The 19042-nt window shown below is 43.4% G+C and overlaps 1 protein-coding gene across 1 annotated transcript in view; it reads right to left on the reverse strand.

The window, feature by feature from the left end:
* LOC124775761 (sodium/hydrogen exchanger 9B2-like) overlaps positions 1–19042 on the reverse strand; it is a 203337-nt gene that overhangs the window by 94790 nt on the left and 89505 nt on the right. The window contains exon 3 of the mRNA XM_047250591.1: positions 1778–1901. Within this exon, the coding sequence (XP_047106547.1) occupies positions 1778–1901 (124 nt within the window). The remainder of the gene's footprint in view (positions 1–1777; positions 1902–19042) is intronic.

The following is a 19042-nucleotide window of genomic DNA, read 5'->3' on the forward strand; positions in this document are numbered from 1 at the left end:
GCTAGCTGCGCAGCATTTGTGCAGCGCCGCCGTCTGTGTCAGCCAGTTTGCCGTGGCATACGGAGCTCCATCGCAGTCTTTAACACTGGTAGCATGCCGCGACAGCGTGGACGTGAACCGTATGTGCAGTTGACGGACTTTGAGCGAGGGCGTATAGTGGGCATGCGGGAGGCCGGGTGGACGTACCGCCGAATTGCTCAACACGTGGGGCGTGAGGTCTCCACAGTACATCGATGTTGTCGCCAGTGGTCGGCGGAAGGTGCACGTGCCCGTCGACCTGGGACCGGACCGCAGCGACGCACGGATGCACGCCAAGACCGTAGGATCCTACGCAGTGCCGTAGGGGACCGCACCGCCACTTCCCAGCAAATTAGGGACACTGTTGCTCCTGGGGTATCGGCGAGGACCATTCGCAACCGTCTCCATGAAGCTGGGCTACGGTCCCGCACACCGTTAGGCCGTCTTCCGCTCACGCCCCAACATCGTGCAGCCCGCCTCCAGTGGTGTCGCGGCAGGCGTGAATGGAGGGACGAATGGAGACGTGTCGTCTTCAGCGATGAGAGTCGCTTCTGCCTTGGTGCCAATGATGGTCGTATGCGTGTTTGGCGCCGTGCAGGTGAGCGCCACAATCAGGACTGCATACGACCGAGGCACACAGGGCCAACACCCGGCATCATGGTGTTGGGAGCGATCTCCTACACTGGCCGTACACCACTGGTGATCGTCAAGGGGACACTGAATAGTGCACGGTACATCCAAACCGTCATCGAACCCATCGTTCTACCATTCCTAGACCGGCAAGGGAACTTGCTGTTCCAACAGGACAATGCACGTCCGCATGTATTCCGTGCCACCCAACGTGCTCTAGAAGGTGTAAGTCAACTACCCTGGCCAGCAAGATCTCCGGATCTGTCACCCATTGAGCATGTTTGGGACTGGATGAAGCGTCGTCTCACGCGGTCTGCACGTCCAGCACGAACGCTGGTCCAACTGAGGCGCCAGGTGGAAATGGCATGGCAAGCCGTTCCACAGGACTACATCCAGCATCTCTACGATCGTCTCCATGGGAGAATAGCAGCCTGCATTGCTGCGAAAGGTGGATATACACTGTACTAGTGCCGACATTGTGCATGCTCTGTTGCCTGTGTCTATGTGCCTGTGGTTCTGTCAGTGTGATCATGTGATGTATCTGACCCCAGGAATGTGTCAATAAAGTTTCCCCTTCCTGGGACAATGAATTCACGGTGTTCTTATTTCAATTTCCAGGAGTGTATATAAGCCGTCAGCAGTGGCGGATGTGGGGAGAGAAACGGGAGAATCCTGTGTCCATCAGAAAGAGTAAATTTGTAATACTGGATCTCATGAACTGAATATATATCGACCACCTCAGGATTCTCCCGTTTCTCTCCGCACATCCGCCACTGCTGACGGCTCACCTCCAACTGCTCAACAATACGTGCTGTTCATATCCAACTGCCCAACACTACAACAGCAAATTCCAACAATGCAAACCAGCCAAAGACTGCACACAGCACAGCCAGTGATTTTCATACAAAGCGCTACGTGGCGTTATCAATATAATAACTAAACAGCCTACTTACAACACCTATCATTTACTAATGGTAATGGATTTGTTTCTCTGGTTCCGCTTGAAGTAGTGAACGGCTCGGGTCGACTAGTTCAACACTGGTCACAGGACTCGACATTTTCACGTCGGATACTGGAGTGCGTAAACAGCCCGGAAGCGCTGGGTGAGCAGTGGCTGGCGGGTACTCACCTCTGCAGGTCGTCGAGCGGGTGCTGCTGCTTCTCGTAGAAGGCGCTGCTGCCCGTCGCCGTGGAGAACTTCTTGCTGGGCAGCGGCAGGCCATCGTTGTATAGGAAAGGCGGTTTCCCGTTCTCTGCTCGCAACGAAGAGAACGTTTCATTAGTACAAGTGGAGCAGTTACCTGAGAAGCCTTATGTATATACACCAAAAAAAGTTTTGCATCACCCCGGTTCACAAAACTCCTTAAGATGGACGTTGACTGTGGGTACTGTATCACAGACACAGTCCCTTTTACTATTCAGAGGTGTCACTAAACCCGCCCAAAGATGTAAACAACCATCCATGAGCAGCGCCTATTAGTCGGAGGGCGTCCGACAGCCGACCAGTTCCAGTCATTCCACCAGGAAGGAGGTACACGGCTCGTGTTGTATGTCGTTCAAACGTGCCTATACGGTCAATACCGCGGCTCGATCGCGTCCGCAATGTTACTTTGTGCCAGGAAGGGCTCTCAACAAGTCAAGTGTCCAGGCGTCACGGAGTGAACCAAAGCTATGCTGTTGGGACATGGAGGAGAAACAGAGAGACAGGAACTGTCGAGGACATGCCTCGCTCAGGCCGCCCAAGGGCTACTACTGCAGTGGATGACCGTTAACTACGGATTATGGCTCGGAAGAAACATGACAGCAACGCCACCATGTTGAATAATGCCTTTCGTGCAGCCACAGGACGTCGTGTTAAGACTCAAACTGTGCACAATATGCTGCCTGATGCTCAACTTCACTCCCGACTCCCATGGCGAGCTCTATCTTTGCAACCACGACAACATGCAGCACGGTACAGATGGGCCCAGCAACATGCCGAATGGACCGCTCAGTATTGGCGTCACGTTCTCTTCACCGATGAGTGTCGCATATGCCTTCAACCAGGCAATCTTCGGGGACGTGTTTGGAGGCAACCCGGTCAGTCTGAACGCCTTAGACACGCTGTCCAGCGAGTGCAGCAAGGTCGAGATTTCCTGCTGTTTTGGGGTGGCATTATGTGGAGCCGCTGTACGCCACTGGTGGTCGTGGAAGACGCCGTAACGGCTGTACGATACGTGAATACCATCCTTCTACCGACAGTGCAACCATATCGGCAGCATATTGGCGAGGCATTCGTCTTCGTGGACTACAATTCGCGCCCCCCATCGTGCACATCTTGTGAATGACTTCCTTCAGGATAACGACATTGCTCGACTAGGGTGGACATGAACCCTATCGAACATGCTTGGGATAGATTGAAAAGAGCTGTTTATGGACGACGTGACCCACAAACCACTCTGAGGGATCTACACCGAACCGTCTTGAGGAATGGAACAATCTGGACCAACAGTGCCTTGACGAACTTGTGGATAGTATGCCACGACGGATACAGGTATGCGTCAATGCAAGAGGACGTTCTACTGGGTATTAGAGGTACCGGTATGTATATCAATCTGGACCACCACCTCTGAAGGTCTCGCTGAATGGTGGTACAACATACAATGTGTTGTTTTCATGAGCAATAAGAAGGGCCGAAATGATGTTTATGTTGATGTGTATTCCAATTTTCTGTACAGGTTCCGGAACTCTAGGAACCGAGGTGATGTGAAACTTTTTTGATGTGTGTATTAACTGCGGCACGTCGTCGTTGTCGTCTTCTGACATCTCAGTTCCAGACGATGCCTGTATGCTTCAGTCAGAAGCTGTTGTGCTGCTTTTTTCTAATCATTCTAAATGGCTTGTGGATGGAGTCTACAAAATTGGCTTCGAGTGAGAGTAATTTCCACGTGACGGCTGGTATATTTCCAACTTCAGTTGCACAAAAAGTTGTTTAAATCGTGCCATAATGCAGCGCGTTATAGAACCATCGTAAGAAGGAGAAGGGAATGGCCAATGAGAATGGCTACATTCCGGCTCTGATTGTAACTGCCTGGAAGACCTAAATCTGTCATAATGAAAGTTCTGTACAACCGTCTTGTCTGTCTTTGAAAACGCTAATCTCCAAAACTAGAGATGAATTTTGATGGGGTTTTCTCAGGTAGCTTGAGCATAGCTTGTGGCATTGTACAGGCTTCAGTGCAGCAAAATCTGATGACCGAAAAATGATCGAGATTCAAAACTTTGTCTGTCTGAACACACTAATTTCCAGAACCACTAGTCGGATTTTTATGGGGGGGGGGGTCTTCGCTAGTATTCTCAGCGTAGCTAGAGGCACCATATAGGCCATATTTCATCAAAATGGGATGGCGGGAAAAGAGTCACAAATATTAGAAGAATGTATGTATTTATATATGTAAGTACGTATGTATGTATGTCTGCCCTACATCTCCGAAACTACTGGAACGACTTCACCCAAACTTGGTACACATACCAATTACTATATGGAAAGAATCTCTGCGTGCGAAGAACCATCGTACGTACCTATAAAATGGGGCTAGGGTAGGGGGTGAAAAAGAAGTATAGGCTAGGACGAGCGAGTACTCAGATGTTATTCATATGGTATTTGAGAATGAGAGCACTTAGTGATTTGTAACAAACTTTACGCATAATTACAAACCATTACAAAAAATTTTCTCGCTGTAACACCTTCACATGAAGATGAAGGAGAGGAAGTCTTACTACATTTTCGCTGTTCATGCAGTAAAAATGTCACGTCAGGCTTCTTTACTACTAATTGTATTCACGACATATTTTGCAGAAAGTGTTCACATATAGCACTGAATATAGGTGTAAAATTACATCGTTGTACGGCCCATAGTTCAGGGGATGTGACGTCGTAAACACTGAAAGCGTGAATAATTGCAACCAAGTTTGAATTTATTCCTTCTGATGATGATGATAGTCGAAAAAAAAGGTAGAAGTATCCACAACGATGCTGAATCTATTTACAAAGTTATATAATTGTAGGGCACAGAGAGAGGGGGAGGAGATGGACAGAGAGAAGGGGGAGAAATCCAGAGGGAGAGGGGGGGCGGGGGCGGGAGGAAATTGATAGCGAGAGGGGGAGGAAGAAGACTGAGTACCAGAATTAAAATAAATATGAGTACATACCCAGGCAACGTCCAGTTCTCAGCTAGGGTAAAATAATTTCGTGGAATGGCTTGGAGCTCGTGAAATGTAAGACTCGGTCGGCAGGCGTCGTGGAGTTGAGGTGGTGAGTCATTGGCTTTCTGGGGATTCCATTCGCGTGTAGAGCGTAATTAAGAATCACGAAGTGCTTCTGAGAGTGCTGTAATTAATCTAGTATTGTCCTCACAATTCCTAGAGGAGCGATATGTAAGGGGTTGCTGTATATTCATAGAGTAATCATTTACAGCCGGTTCTTGAAACTTTGTAAGTAGACTTTCTCGAGATAGATGGAAACTACCTTCAAGAGTCAAAAATGGTTCAAATGGCTCTGAGCACTGTGGGACTTAACCTTCTAAGGTCATCAGTCCCCTAGAACTTGGAACTACTTAAACCTAACTAACCTAAGGGCATCACACACATCCATGCCCGAGGCAGGATTCGAACCTGCGACCGTAGCGGTCACTCTGTTCCAGACTGTAGCGCCTTTAACCGCTTGGCCACCCCGGCCGGCCCTATCTTCAAGAGTCGACCAGTTCTCTCACACTCCCACAGGTAAAACCAACCCGTGACCATTCGTGCTACTCTTCTCTGTATACGTTCCACATCCCTGTTAGTCCATTTTGGTGTGGGGACCCACAAACTTTAGCAAAATTCTAGGGTATATAGTCTGTTATAGACTGATTGCATTTCTCAAGTTTTCTATCTATAAACCGAAGACAGCAACCTGCTTTATCTACGACTGATCCTAGGAGTTCATTTCATTTCTAGCAACCAAATACTTTATGTAGTGCATGTAAATGTACCCTCTCCATTTTTCACTTTCAGTTTCAGTTTCATTTAAAAACTTTCACGAATAATGTTTACAATAATAACTGCTCAAGAGCTTCACACATAATATACTGAAAGAATTCACGCCACCCATAAGGCAACGTGAATTGTTTTATTTACTTTATTGTCCAAACAAATGTGAACGAAAGTACTCCGATGATATTGGGTACGCGTAAGTCAGAACGATCTGTGTAGAAGGCTCTGAGTCACAGAGCGGGCAGGCGCACAGAGTTACGTGACCGGAAGTATTAGGGAGTGCCAAGTGCGTGGGGAAGTTGAAAGCTCCTAGAACAAATCCAGCGTAGGAATACCTATTTGATAGCAAGAAAGCGCGCTGGACTGATACTTCTGGGGGGGAATCCCCATACGACTTTGAGGTGCGATATTGCGAGTTATCGTCATAGAGACAAAAATAGTCCCAATTATTCTTAGTCCCTCAGGTTAAGAAAATATTTAATAACTATCTAAAGCAGGTAATTGAGGACAGTGCTTGAGAAAACGATTTCGTCTCTTACATTTCATATTTCATGCATGGCTTGGCGCTGGTGTAAGTTTCCACATGTCTGCAAAAGTACAACACGCAAGATAGTTGATTGGTCGAGTGTGTATAGCAGAATCCCAATCCATTGTTTCATGTTTGAATGTGTAGGCGAGAGTGTGCAATTGTAGTTTCATTATTAAAAGACGTGAGAGGCAGTGAAAAATTAACTATTTACGATTGTCCGAGTGAACCGGTATCCAAATTCTACATGCTTCCAGTATAGACATATTGATCTAGAAGTGGCTAACGTACATAAAATTTATCTGAGTATTAGGGCCTGATTCATAGTGAAGAATAATATGAACATAAATGGTAAAGTTATCATATGGCGAGGAAGGCAAAACCTTAACCTGATATTCTGTCATCCGTGTGCTCTCGGATTCAACAATAGGTGCCAAGTATTACTGCAATAGAAATCCCTTACAAATTTAACAGGTGCGCCTCTCAATTACATTTCAGTTATCATGGTAGATCCGCTTTCTTATTTACTACGAACCTTTTTATTTCCAAAATTACTTTGAGTATTGAATACGTCGAGAACGGGAGAGCAGTGCAATATAAGGGTGGTTCTCGCGACACTTAAACTTTAGGTGGCTGTCAGCCTTCTGCACTCCCTAATTGATACAGTTTGCTTGGCACTACTGCTATCAGGTGACTAACAACTGGCGCCGTTACATAGCAACAACACTCAAAATTATTTTCAATCGTTACAGCATTTGGTTTAGTCACAACGGTAGTCACGAGGAATAAATGTCAGTAACAAACATATCCACCGAGCCTGCTAACTTTCAGACTTCCTATCCCTGCCGGAGTAGGATTCCATACCACGCTAAATAAATCCTCTTAATGCATATTCTATCAGCAGGGGAGTGTATGCTAATTTGGAACTTCCTGGCAGATTAAAAGTGTGTGCCGGACCGGGAATCGAATTCGGAACGTTTGCCTTTTCAAGCAAATGCCCTATCTACTCGACCATTCAGGCCCAACTCACTAACCACCATCACAGCCTTACTTATGCGATAATCTACTTGTTACCTTCCAAAGTTTTCACAAGTAGCTCTGCATTCCTTACAGGACAAACAGTCCTGGACGAATTCCCATGACATTGGCTAAGCCAATTTTCCACAGTATCTTTTCATCCAGGACTGCTAATCCAGCGAGGTATGCAGAAAACTGTTTAAGTTTGGAATGTAGGAGAGGGGATTCTGGCGGAGCCGTGAGAACGGGCAGTGACCCGTGTTTAGATAGTTTAGTCAGTAGATAATTTCCCCGCGAAAGGCAGAGGTTCCGGAATCGAGTACCAATCCGGTACTGCTACGAAGTTACATTCAATTACCTATACGGATTGAGCACGAAGTTCAGTGAAAGTTTCAGAGATCGTTCAGATATGTGTTTTGAGTGTTTTCTTGGCTCATTAAAGAGTATTAATGTATTTATGATTTATTCCATTTATTACCCCAGCCATCTCTGTTTCTGACAAAATACTTTCACAACAGTGGGAAAATCCTACAATGTACAGTCACCAAACGTGCCACGGAATGTTCTAGTTTCACGTAGCCGCCTATACACAGATGCAAAAGATGTGGTTGTCGTTGCAGCGGGAACAGATCAGCGTAGCGTCTGTGTGGCGCTGTTCCAACGCACTCAGTGAACCCGTACATGAGACATTTATAGGGCAACTGATCAGTAAACCTACCCGTACTGCCGAGAATCACTGTTAACTAACACTGCCAGAGAAACAAACCGTGTAGTGCTGAATCCAAGCTTGTGGGCGATTTTTGAGTGAATGGAGTGTTTCCAATATCTGCGTTGTGCACATATCAGCAGTTCAATAAAATTTATTACAAAGTTAATTGGGGGGGGGGGGAGGAGGAGGAGAAATAAAACGATACCCAATAACTGTGTAACGAACCACCAGAAATGTTGTCGGAGCTCTGGTTCACCCTGTGTACTTCGTTATATTTCTGATAATTTTCAGCCTTAAACTCAGGGTCGAGCGAATCTATAGTAAGAGACGTATGGAGCTCCAATATGGTGATAACATACGGACAAGAACTCTTGACTATTCTGAATGCATTCACTTTGTCAAATATATTTTGGTTCTTACTTTAATCTTCGCCAAGACCAATATTTTATGCTAGGCTATATAGTAGGAGACTGACAGATCTCTTAACATAATTAACTGGCAATGAATCCAGTATGTTGACTCCTTCCATACTAGAGAAGACACCATAATCCGAGTGCTCAAATCTGTTGTACCCCTGACTCCATTTCTGGAAGTGAGACGTTTTCCTGTCGTCAATGACAATACCGGAGACATTTACATATCTGCCTCTTCGGCGTCACGAATGGCGTCCATTTAGAAATATGTGCACTAACATTTGGTACGTATGGAAAGTAAAGCTAGAGGCATTAGATAATAGACATGGTTGCATTTTCTACAATCTCTCTACACTTTGAACATGGTATCATAATAAATTATTTTTCTTGTGATTAAGCGGCAATGCTGGTCAATAACTGGCAACATACGTCACTGATATTCGACATAAATTTAGATTCTGAGAAATTTACAAGTTCTCAATGAGCTACGAAACAATAATACATGCATGTATAGATACCGGAAGTGTCAGGCAAGAAGATTCCACTTAACATAAGTTTTTCTCAGCACGCCCAGAGAAAGATGTCCTTTTCCTAAACTTGGAAAAAGAAGAAATACACATAAAAGACCAGCCACTATTAATAGCCTATTTAGAACAAATAGCGCCATCACGCTTGTCTCTCACCGTCCTGTTCAATCAAGAAACAGTTGGAAAACATTGGTTAGGGTACACTTCCTCATCCTCCCTGCGTCCCGATTCGGCTCCCTCGGATTTTCATTTGTTTGCTCCACTTAAGGAGGCATTACGTGAAATAAACCTCAGCAACAACGAGGTGGTCAAAGAATTTTTGGGAAAGTGAGTCAAGCAACAAAACAAAGGCTTCTTTGCATTTGGTGTAAAAAAAAAAAGAAAAAATAGTTCCTAGTTGAGCAAGTGCATTAATATTGGCGAGGATTATGTTGAAAAGTAGCAAAAGTCTCTTTAGTAAAAATGCCGTTTTTTGTACATCAGTTCGCCTGTTTAACTATTCAATGTTCCTCGTAGATCGTAATCTTTGTGTACTTTGAGACTTCCACGGCTGATCGTCACGAAAATTGACTATTCCCCATCCTCGTGAAGTAGTATAGGACTAAAGCTGTAACGATTGAGCAATGAGAAATTCTGACAATATTTTGTTCAGTGTTAAACTTTTCAATAAAGAACTAGATCCCTGAACGCAAAATACTTTTCCATTAACATTATTCAGAATCCCATTCCTTCATAAAGAAAACATGTTTCAGAATTGGCTTGCTAAGAATGCATACTGAAGTTAATTCATCGACACACTTTCAATCCGGTTTATGGCGTTTACAATGTCGTTATTTTATTTGATCGGATCTATTAAAATCGTATGGTTTAAAAAAAAATTGGTGTGAGCACTATGGGACTTAACTTCTGAGGTCATCAGACCCCTAGAACTTATAACTACTTAAACGTAACTAACCTAAGGACATCACACACACCCATGCCCGAGGCAGGATTCGAACCTGCGACCGTAGCGGTCGTTCGGTTCCAGACTGTAGCGCCTAGAACCGCTCGGCCACCCCGGCCAGCTATGGTTTAAATATTTCAGTCAGAATACGATGTGACCATGCAGGTGAAGTGAACGAACAATGAAGTGATGTGGATAAAATTGAGCGCTTCGTTACACTGTGGGTACCACTGCCAGAATATATGCATTAAAAAAAACTTAAGAGCCCCTGTTTCACCGTGTATCTGTTAAGTCTTCATTGTGCCTTAGGCTTGAACCGACGCACTATTATAACTTACAACTTATAATACGAGCACAGTGAAAAAGGGAGAATCGAATATGGCGGACGTCTACTACCTAGTTTTGTGGTTCCACCGAGTTGCACTGTGACGTCCTGAACGTTAGCCAATCAGCGACCCAATTTCTTGGGATCCTTGATGTGCAGTAGGCAGAGGTCTCTTGCTCGAAGGCTAGAGCTTTGACAAATGCCGGTAACAGTGCTAGACGCGCATAGTTGGGCTGGCTCCCTCAGGAAGTTTGAAACACAAAGCTTCTCTCGTCTCCTAAGCTGGGCGGCAAGCCGGAGCACAAGTATCCGGACACTTGTCTTGTGTATTCGATATGGGCGCATTCAGCCAGCAAAAAAAAATGGCTCAGTTACGTTGTGCAAGACGCGACAGTTGGCTGCGACTGCGACGCTGCCCCCTCCTCTTTTCCCCACCGTGGCAGACGGCGACACGGCCGCAACACGACTGGAGTCGTCGCCGTTTCCCAAGCTCCGGTCGGTGGCGGCGGATTCAAATACATAAGAAAAATAAGAATTCCGATTTTCTTGCTGTAAAAAATACTGTATGTTAATGCAAAAAAGTTACATCGGCTCCCAGAGTTAGTTTTTCGATACAGATTCTCCTTTTACTCTAAAAAATTGAAAAGTATCTCTTCCGGTTTTGCGTGTTTTTTTTCGCTGTATATTACTTCTCTATCAATTGTGAGGAAAGTAAAAGGCACAAAAAATTGATGTTTGCGTATCTTACGATTTCACATCACAGCTTGATAATGAGGTGTCTATTTTTCCGATATTCGTCACAGTTATTCCAATACTTAATTTACAAGTAACCTACTGCATAAAATTTGAATTGTGTACAGTGAAAAATGTGGTCGCTGGCTACTTTACGTATGGTTCACGTTAGGTCATACATCGTTGCCGATGAAAAGAAGCTAACATATCGAAATTATTTTTAAAGTTGAGATCAGAATGATATCGATCTCCGTTTCCGAGATTTGGGCTCATATATCTCCGGGAGCGTCGCGACTAGCCGCCAGTTCTGTCGACGCGCAACGAGAATCGTGTGGTCATCACACGATAGAGAATGCATTTGTTTTGTTTCGCTGACACATTTGGACCTAATGAAACCATTTTATGTCATATTTCTTCGGTATGAGTTACTAATATTTGTCCATATGCTCTTGACAATTTCATTTAAAATGCCACGAAATGTAGGTTTCTTAAAGCCAAGTGGTCAAGCAGAACCCATTTTCTTGGTTTTGCTGAGGCATCTGAACCTGTTCCAAGTTTTCTTTCTCGTTTATTTCTCTGATACGAGTCCCGAATATTCCTCCATCTGTTTTTGCACATTTCACCTAAAATTCCAATGAAAGATAAGTTTATTAACAATAAGCACATGCTAGCGTCATTGCATTGTTTCAAGTTCTTGACAACAAGATAGGGTTACACCTTAAAAATTTCTAGAATTTTGATTCTGAACGTCTACAGTATACACTGGCAGAAATGTGGAAGAAATAATGTCCGTGCTTGTTCACAAAATTTCCCCAAATTATACTTGTCAGTTTCTCCCATGCAGAAACTTTAGGAACAAGCTAAGGCAACTTTCATAGCCGACTGAATCTTCATTCCCATCCAAATGAACTTCCATATTCTTATATTCTGACAGCATACATCGTTATGGATGACATGAACATTTAATCTTGCCAAGCTGCACTCAAAAGATGACTCCAGGATTTACAAAAGACGAATTTCAATTGTGAACTGTGTCAGACCAGAAGGGCCTTGTAAAACAGTAGTGCACTTTTGGCACAAGTTTTTTGAGCACCATCTTCTACCAATGAATTGAAGTGAATGTGACAAATTACTTATTGCAGCATACTGTTTGCGCAATCTGTTGAGAAACGCATTCCTCAAAAACGAATTGTAAAATGTAACTTTCTCGTTGTACTTTAGATTGTTCATTTTATAATGTACTTGCCGTTTTCAATTTTTATCGTCATAAAAAAGAGTAATGCGAAAATTGACCTTCAAGTTCATTTTCATCATTCTAATTCTACATCTGCATGGATTATACTGATTTTCATAACAGGCCTGAAAAATTTGCATTAATGGGAAAATATTATATATTTCACTCACCTGCCAGTTTCAACTGTGCACCAATTTCTTCACAAATTCTCTCTCTGAACATAGTGTCTCTATATTTATGGTTCTTCAAATCGTAAAGGCGAGGATGTTGCGAGACCAGCTCACAGAGCATCACATCCTGTGAGTGGCTCATTTCAGTTTTCCTTGACTGGCTCGATATCTTTCTGGCAGCCGTACGTCTTTGTGTCGTGCGACTTCCGTCGCAACACTGCTCACTGGTGCAGTGCTGCGGCAGCTGCCGCAACAGTCGCGCGTCGCATCCCAAACTCGAACTGCGCATGCGCCAGCAGGCAACTTCTGACGTCACGTAGCGACCCGTCGCAGTCGCTAGTGTGCGTCGCGTCTTGGACAACGTACCTTTAAAGCTGCGAGCATTCGAGTCGCATTCACAGGGTTATTAACCGCGAGTGTGTTGAAATTAGGTAAAATCGTGCCCTTTTCGTGTTGCCTTTTGCACGTGGACTTACTGTGCTTGCGGTCGTCGTTCTAGTTTTCAGTTCCTTCAGAACACGTTGTGATCAGTATCCGTCACCGAATTAAATTCATTTAAATTCAAAGGTCTTATAAACAGATTCTCTCCTCGAATGCGCATTTCTAAACAATATGTAAAGTTATATTCACTCCGTTTTATGTTATGTTGTTCGGAAGGGATGTTTACATGTTCTGGCTATGTCTGTTCGTAGCCAAAACGTGTAATTTGTGTTATATTTGATCTCTCGTGCATTTTGGGCTCCGAGAACTCATTTTCTTCCACTTGCCCTTTGTTCACAAATCCTAACATGCGTAGCTTGCTTTCGTGTTTGAGTTGTTAATCTTTGTTTCATATAAAACGTGCTCCAATCGCTTAAACTTTGCGTTTCTGAGCAGCTACGCAACTCATGCTTGCACTCTTTGCATTTATTTCCCGCAAGAAATTTCAGCAATCCAGAAAACGCGACGTTGATACAGTTCTTCAAATTAAACGGTGGCGGAAATAAAGTCGTCGTAATTTATTGCTTTCATCACATGAGCTCTCTGTTTTCAGGTTGTTAGGTAGTGTAGGGAACAAATGGCAAACCTCTGTCCTGCACAACTCGAGGTTATAAGGATCTGAGGCAGAATCAAATGATGTTTGCAGTTACTGTTCTAAGTACTGTGGTTTACAGTTGTGCGACTTCTGAGTAACTCCCTCTTCGTTGCTGTCTCTGAACTCCTGTTGAAGTCAGGTATCGTTATTGATGGCTCATATTCGGTGTCTGGGTGCATATTTTACGACAAACTGGGTTCGTCATCTATAATTAACATTCAGGCACAGTCTCGGAAAGAATGGCAGGCTTTCAAACTAAAATATGAAGGTCGATTAAAATGTTTTTGTGCGAAGGCCGTCCAGAATCTGTATGCCAGTCATGTGAAATCGGCACCAGCGTTGAGGCAGTCATCCCACAGACTCACCAGGCTGAAGACACCCGCTTGCTAAAACACAGTTCCCTGCTGCGTGTAGAATTCCGTAACTGCATGTCGCATATCTGCACGTTCTCGTCCGACATAAATCGTCGACCCTTCAAGGCCTTTTCTAAAGGGACCGAAGGCGTTCGAGGGTCTCCCACTTGAGTTAGCGTAACTTTTGCATTACAATACTTGCGATATGGAGACCCTGCGACCGTAGCGGTCGCGCGGTTCCAGACTGTAGCGCCTAGAACCGCTCGGTCACTCCGGCCGGCTAACTTTTTGGGACGATGGATGACACCACTGTATCATCGGCGCTATCGACTCCGGTTTTCAGTGTTGGCACCGACTTTCATCGCCTGCAACAAAGCGCTCAGCGAACGTGTTGTCTTCAACACTGACACGCATCGAGTGCTTCAGACAAACAGTCATCCGGATAATGTGTGTGATGCAACGGAAGCTGACGTCGAGACCTTCAGCTAGCGCCCGAATGGTGATGCACCGGGCCGCCCTAATCACTTGTTGTCCATAATGGATGAGGCACGTCTGAAAGACACAAATGTCACTCTAATCCCTTGCCTACGAGCCGGTGCTTACACTCACATCGCAGTCGCACTGGGTTGCATATAAGCTGCAGCAACGGCCTCGCACGGAAATTTTTTGATCGCCGCTTGTAGATGCAGCCGTTATTGTGACGAAAGTGAAATGTTATTGAAAGAACGTTATTAACAAGCTGCAAATGCTTATCAGTGCTGTTGTGCACCCCATAAACCGATAGATATACTCTGATGTTCTAGATTCACGCTAAAGTGCGCTTCATGGAGTACGAAGTTTCACCAGCTTGAGGTATTATTCTTTAGAGTGCCAAGGGGTATTATTGGCACTGAGCGAGTTTGTGGAATACACTAATTCGGCAATATATATAACGGAAAAGCCTCAATTTGTTTATATGAACAGACCGATCTAAAAAGCAAATTCACCGATAAAATTCGCTAATATCTTTAATGAAAACATATTCCTTTGTTCTGCTAATCGAGATGATAGAATTAGCATTATATATATTATGAAATGTATACCAGAAGTAATCTCTTCATGTTCAGCGGCTACGAATGACAACTGCATACATTTCTTGTAAGTAAAAACGAAATATGAAATCAAGCAACGAGGCATCCAGTTTCCCAAGAAGGCACGAAAATTGATTTAATTCCATATCATGTCATACAGGTACACGTGCGCCATAGTCCAATGTAGCTTCATGAAAGAGTTATTTTTTTTTAATTTTTAATTCTCGTTTTCAACAGAGTTATTGGTGAGAGTCCACATTTGATTCTCAAAAATGGCTCTGAGCACTATGGGACTTAACTTCTGAGGTCATCAGCCCCTAGAACTTAGAACTACTTAAACCTAAGGACATCACCCATATCCATGCCCGAGGCAGGATTCGAACCTGCGACCGTAGCAGTCGCGCGGTTCCGGACTGAAGCGCCTAGAACCGCTCGGCCACCGCGGCCGGCCATTTGATTCTCTGGGCAGAGGTCTGGAATTTATGTTGCGAAAATCTGATTAGGAAATGAGACACTTATAATAGTGTATGAGTTTTGCTATTTGGGTGGAAAATAACTGCGGATGCCCGTAGCATATAAGAAATACAATTCAGGCTGGTAATAGAAAGAAGAATTTTTGAAAAAACTTAATATCTAATAAAAATTTCAGTGCTAGTAAGGCTTTCCTCATGGTATTTATCCGTCGTATAGTCTTTAACGATAATGAAATTTGGACGATAAATAGTCCAGACAAGCAGAGAATAGAAGCTTTTGAAATTTGGCATTACAGAAGAATGGTGATGATCACAAGGGTAAATTAGATAGCTAATTAGGGGGAACTAAATCCAATAGGAGAACAAAGAAATTTATGGCATAGCTTGACTAAAAGAATGGATTGGTTGATGGGTCACACTTTGAGGCATCAAGAAATCGTTGCTTTGCTAATGAAGTGCAGTGAAGGGAGGGGGAGGGGGTGAAAATCGTAGAGGCGGGCGAAGGCTTGAATACGTAAGCAGGTTCAAACCGATGTAAGTGTCAGTACAAATGCTGAGATGAAGAGGCTTGTGCAGGTTAGACTAGCCGCGGAGAGGTGCATAAACCAGTCTTTGGACTGAGGATCACAGAAACAAGAAAGCAAATCGTACGGAGAGAGAGAGAGAGAGAGAGAGAGAGAGAGAGAGAGAGAGAGAGAGAGAGATAGATAGATTTGCCTTACACGACGTCGATGACAACTGTGCTTTTTTTCAGACCAATAGTGATACTCATATTAGCCTAGTTATTCCTTTCTCTTCTCTCTCCTCCCTACTTTCGTTGATCCAGAGAGGATTAAATGAATTATCGCGTTACTAAAGGCTGAACAGAACTACTGCGATCACAGTTCGGAATTCTGCTTTCGAAACTACGTTAGAGCCTGTTGTTCTCTTAATCTTAATCCACCGAGTAAACTGAAGAAATTCCTGTCGAGAAACAATCGCCCGCTATTCGGGGCAACGGCCGTTCTTTCGGCATGTGTGAAGTTCACTCGTTGATCCCACGCTCATTTGGACAATACCTCGTAACGTCCCGGTTTATGTACTGATGGCACTGGGCAGGGAATGGCGATGAAATTAAGAGGACGTGCTGGCAACTAATGCCTCCGAAATTATGTGAAAACTCGAAGCTTTTAAATAAAATAAACGTTATCAACATTCTAAACCTTTATTCTCCATTTCTAGATACGTATTTCACAACATAGTCACCCTGGCGACGAACACATTTCTCACAATCAATGACCAATTTGTTGATGCCAGCACTGTAGAATATTTGACTTTGGTGACGGAGCCATAACCGCATCTATGCTTCAACCGCTTCATCACTATCAAAGTGAAGTCTTTGATGGTTTTTTAAGTTTTGGAAACAGAAATAGGATGGGAACAAGTTGGGACTGTATGGAGGTTGATCAAAGACAGTAAACCCGAGCCGTCGGATTGTTGCAGATGTCGCTGCGCGTGTGTGTAGTCTCGCATTTTCATGCTGAAAGAGAGGGTGCTCCATGTGCCAACGGACTCTTAGAATTCGAAACTCTTATAGCATGTTGTTTCTCTCATACTGCCATAGTTACGTTACGCTACAGTTCGGAGCCATCTAGAGGTGAAAAACAAGGATGCAGAATGTTAATAACATTTGTTTTATTTGTAAAGCTCTAAGTGTTTTCAAGTAATTTCGGAGGTTTTACTTTCCAGCCTGCCCTCCTACTTTCTTTGTATTTGACGCATGTTTTCGATCAGTACCCGAAAATGTTTTATTCCGTTTTTGGTAACTTGAACGGTGTAATAATTAGTCGGGCAATTGAATATAGCGCAGTGTTGACCAAATCCCTTCTTGTCTACATTGGTAGGTGTATATCTTTAGAAACTTTCAGCTTCACAAATACGACGTTAAAACGAAATTTCAAAGATGACGCTATTCTTTTTATCTAATCCATCACAATAACAACATTTGGCGTTGAACGTATATTTGGTCTCACGTTTTTCATTTCTTACGAATTTCCTGTTTGCATTTAACTTTAAAATCTCAAAAGTAGACAAACCAGTGGATAAAAATCTGTATTTTGTGTCATTAAGCAAAAGTGCACTGAACTTTATGATAACCTCGACTCAGCATCGGTAAGTAGTACCACGTTATTTTAGATCAGGATAAGATAGTGGCGCTAAACCTTTTCTCTCCTTTTAGCCACACACTTCGTTGAAAGAAATTGTTCTCCAGTAACGAAGTGTAACAATCTTATTAAAATAAACAGTATAATAACAAAAATTATAATAGTATTATCATTGCTTTCTCATTTTGTACGATGAAATTTAAAATGTTAATCCCGCGGTAATTAAAAATGTGTCTTAACTACAGAAAAAAAAGGAAACAGAACAGACGTTGAAACTAAGCTGACTTAATCCCTTGGCCTACTCGCTATCTGCCAATCGCTCGGGCCACAGTGAGCAAGAATGATCGATCGCGCGTCGAATCACTGAGCTTGTTAGTGGTGGGTTCAAACCTGTGCAAAATACATGCGTTGTATGACTCGTGTATTTCGGCGCAACGAAAGGAATTGTGAAAGAAACGACATTTGAGCACAAACATTTTAAGATGCCTGGGAAGTAATTCCGGTCTATTCATCAGTGAACGAAAATGATTTATCACTTGCAAGTGGATAATATATCAGTAACAATTTATCAATTAATACTTGGGTTACATTATGTTTTGAGAACACTCGTAGCAAATATCGATCACCAACTGAGTGATATTTTTCGAAACAATGAGGTACAAGTAGCGGAACTCCATCTTTTACATTCAGACGTCGTTCCCCCTCGTTTCTTATTTTTTATACGTACTTTGTAAGTTCTTGTTGGATGAATTTTCAATGGCGTGGGATCTGTGTGTTTCGGGAAGGACTCCAATGTTGCATATGTAGTCTCACTTGTATATTTCCTGTCGATGCAGTCCACTTCTTTTATAAACTTGTGACAGCATGTTAAGTTATAATCCTACTGTTTGAAGTCTATTCCTCATAACAGGGAAACCAGCTAATATCTGATCTTGACAGTCAACACCAATCATTCCGCTTTGTAATCAACAGTACATTTGGTTTGACAGAAGGATTTCATAGACTTGTGATTTGTTCAGTCATTTGTACTCTTTCGTGCTTTGTAGAAATAATATGAACGTGCCGTTTATCCTTCCACTTCAATGCTAATATGCCACAGCAGCTTCTCATTATACATTCCCTTTTTTAAGTTGTGATTTAACAAAATCTACCGCCATATTGACCCAACTTAACAGTCATATCGTTATCTGCAAAATGTAAAAAGCTATTGATTTGCAAAAATCTTTGCAGTGGTATAGCTTTCCTCAACTCTGTGTTTCTATGATGACTCTTCTAGACCAGCACATTCGAATTTTTAGTTTTTTTATTTAAGCCATTATTATGCATAACGCGAAGTATATTTTAATTTCATTGCAGCCGACGGGGATCCATGCTTCATCAGTTATATTTCTCGTATTTTCATTGATCGTTGCTTGATGTGCATATCTTTCCGAGCCGGCCTGTGTGGCCGAACGGTTCAAGGCGCTACAGTCTGGAACCGCGCTACCGCTACGGTCGCAGGTTCGAATCCTGCCTCGGGCATGGATGTGTGTGATGTCCTTAGGTCAGTTAGGTTTCAGTAGTTGTAAGTTCTAGGAGACTGATGACCTCAGAAGTTAAGTCTCATAGTGCTCAGAGCCATTTGAACCATTTTATCTTTCCGAAATTGGTGCTCTGCGTATACCCCCCCG

Source organism: Schistocerca piceifrons, chromosome 2 (assembly GCF_021461385.2).
Source record: "Schistocerca piceifrons isolate TAMUIC-IGC-003096 chromosome 2, iqSchPice1.1, whole genome shotgun sequence".
Lineage (NCBI taxonomy): Eukaryota > Metazoa > Arthropoda > Insecta > Orthoptera > Acrididae > Schistocerca > Schistocerca piceifrons.